Raw genomic sequence first — 1,772 nt, 5'->3', positions numbered from 1 at the left:
GATATGTCTTTAATGTGTAGCACTACTACCTGACACCTCTGGCTATGGCAAGCTTTGCACTCTGATCTTCAGGCAAGCTTATTAAATCACAAGCAAAATATCACCCAAAACATGCTGTTTGCCAAAGCTGCGAGCCTGAGTTCAACCTGGTAGAACTCAGGTAGAACTACAAGCTGTTGTTTGACCTTCAAGTGAGTACCATACACATGTACACATGAAAGCATAGACAGAGAGACAGATGATGGATGGATGGATGAATAGATGGATGGATTGGTGGATGGGTGAATGGATGAATTGGATTGGATAGATAGATGGATGAATAGACAGACAGCAAGGTAAGCAGATAAATACATAAATAAAAGATAGGTAACAAATTAAATCTTATTCAATGAAAAACATGTGAGAGAAATCAATCCAGGTACTGAACATCTCAAATGTGTAAAATCAATATTGTAAATATCAGTTTGTCCTGAAAACAATCTTTCTGAATGCACTCTTGACTTCCTTGTTCCTCAGGCTGTAGACCATAGGGTTCAACATGGGGATAACCATAGTATAGAACACAGACACAGTTTTGTCAGTGTCCAAGGCATGACTGGAGCTAGGCTGCAAGTACATAAAAATTACAGTCCCATAGAAAATAAAAACAGCAGTGAAATGGGAGGCACAGGTAGAAATGGCCTTATGATGTCCTGAAGCTGATTGCATCTTTAGTATTGTGATAAAAATCATTAGATAGGATATTAAGATGACTATGAGGGCAAAAAAGATATTGAAACTGGCTACACACACAAGAATCAATTCATTCACATGTTTATCAGAGCAAGAGAGTACCATGACTGCTGGAATATCACAGAAAAAATGATGGACCACATCATGCTCACAGAAGGAGAGACTGAATGTGTCGCCAGTGTAGATACAGGCATTCAGGAAGCCACAGGCATAGCAGCCTGCAATCATCCACACACACATAGCTGTAGTCATGGTGGTGGCATAGTGTAGGGGCTTACACACTGCTGAATAGCGATCATAGGCCATTGAGGCCAACAGGTAATTTTCCACAGTAGCAAAGCCTGTAACAAAGAACATCTGAGTAGCACACTCATTGTATGACATGACTTTGTCTCCTACTAGAAACCCAGCCATGACTTTCGGAGTGACACCGGAAGAATAACAGAAGTCCACCAGTGATAAATTACCAAGGAAAATATACATGGGAGTGTGGAGCCGAGAGTCTAGGACAATCAACAGGATCATCCCCAGGTTTCCCATCAGGGTAAAGGTGTAGAGGAGGAGGAAGATGATAAAGAGGGGAAGTTCCAGGGCTGGGTCATCAGTGAGTCCCAGCAGAATGAACCATGTCACTTCTGTCCTGTTATCCATTAGGGTTACCAGAAAATCAAAGGATGCTCTGTATCAAAATGGTAAAAGTTACAAGAAGATTTAAAAGTTGGATTGAACTTCACATTATCATGTAACATGCACTTTGATATTTTCTAGAAAAGCATAATCTTGAGAGAAATGATTGTGAATTATATCAAGGGTTACAAACTAGTGATTCTGTGAAATCTTAACCAATGTTCTGTCTAGTTTTCATTTTTATAGATTGTTAACTAAAATGTAAACAATTTAATAATCTAATAAAAATGATTCTCTGAGTGAATCTATCTCCTAATTCATTTCTCCTTAGTTTAGTCAAACACATGTTTTTCATCTGTGATGAACTGCCACAAAAACGTTAGGGTGGCTGTGTGATGGCGCATGCCTTTAGT

General features: G+C 39.3%; 1 protein-coding gene across 1 annotated transcript; it reads right to left on the bottom strand.

Moving 5' to 3' along the window:
• Positions 1-459: 459 nt before the first annotated feature.
• LOC127227859 (olfactory receptor 5B3) lies at positions 460-1,389 on the bottom strand. The gene has a single exon (XM_051192171.1). It carries the CDS (start codon positions 1,381-1,383, stop codon positions 460-462), a length of 924 nt encoding a protein of 307 aa, XP_051048128.1. The 5' UTR covers positions 1,384-1,389.
• Between the last annotated feature and the right edge of the window lie 383 nt (positions 1,390-1,772).

Source organism: Phodopus roborovskii, unplaced genomic scaffold (genome assembly GCF_943737965.1).
Source record: "Phodopus roborovskii unplaced genomic scaffold, PHOROB, whole genome shotgun sequence".
NCBI classification, from domain to species: Eukaryota; Metazoa; Chordata; class Mammalia; order Rodentia; family Cricetidae; genus Phodopus; species Phodopus roborovskii.
The sequence above is the reverse complement of the archived record's forward strand: the minus strand, read 5'-3'. Positions and strand labels throughout refer to the sequence as shown.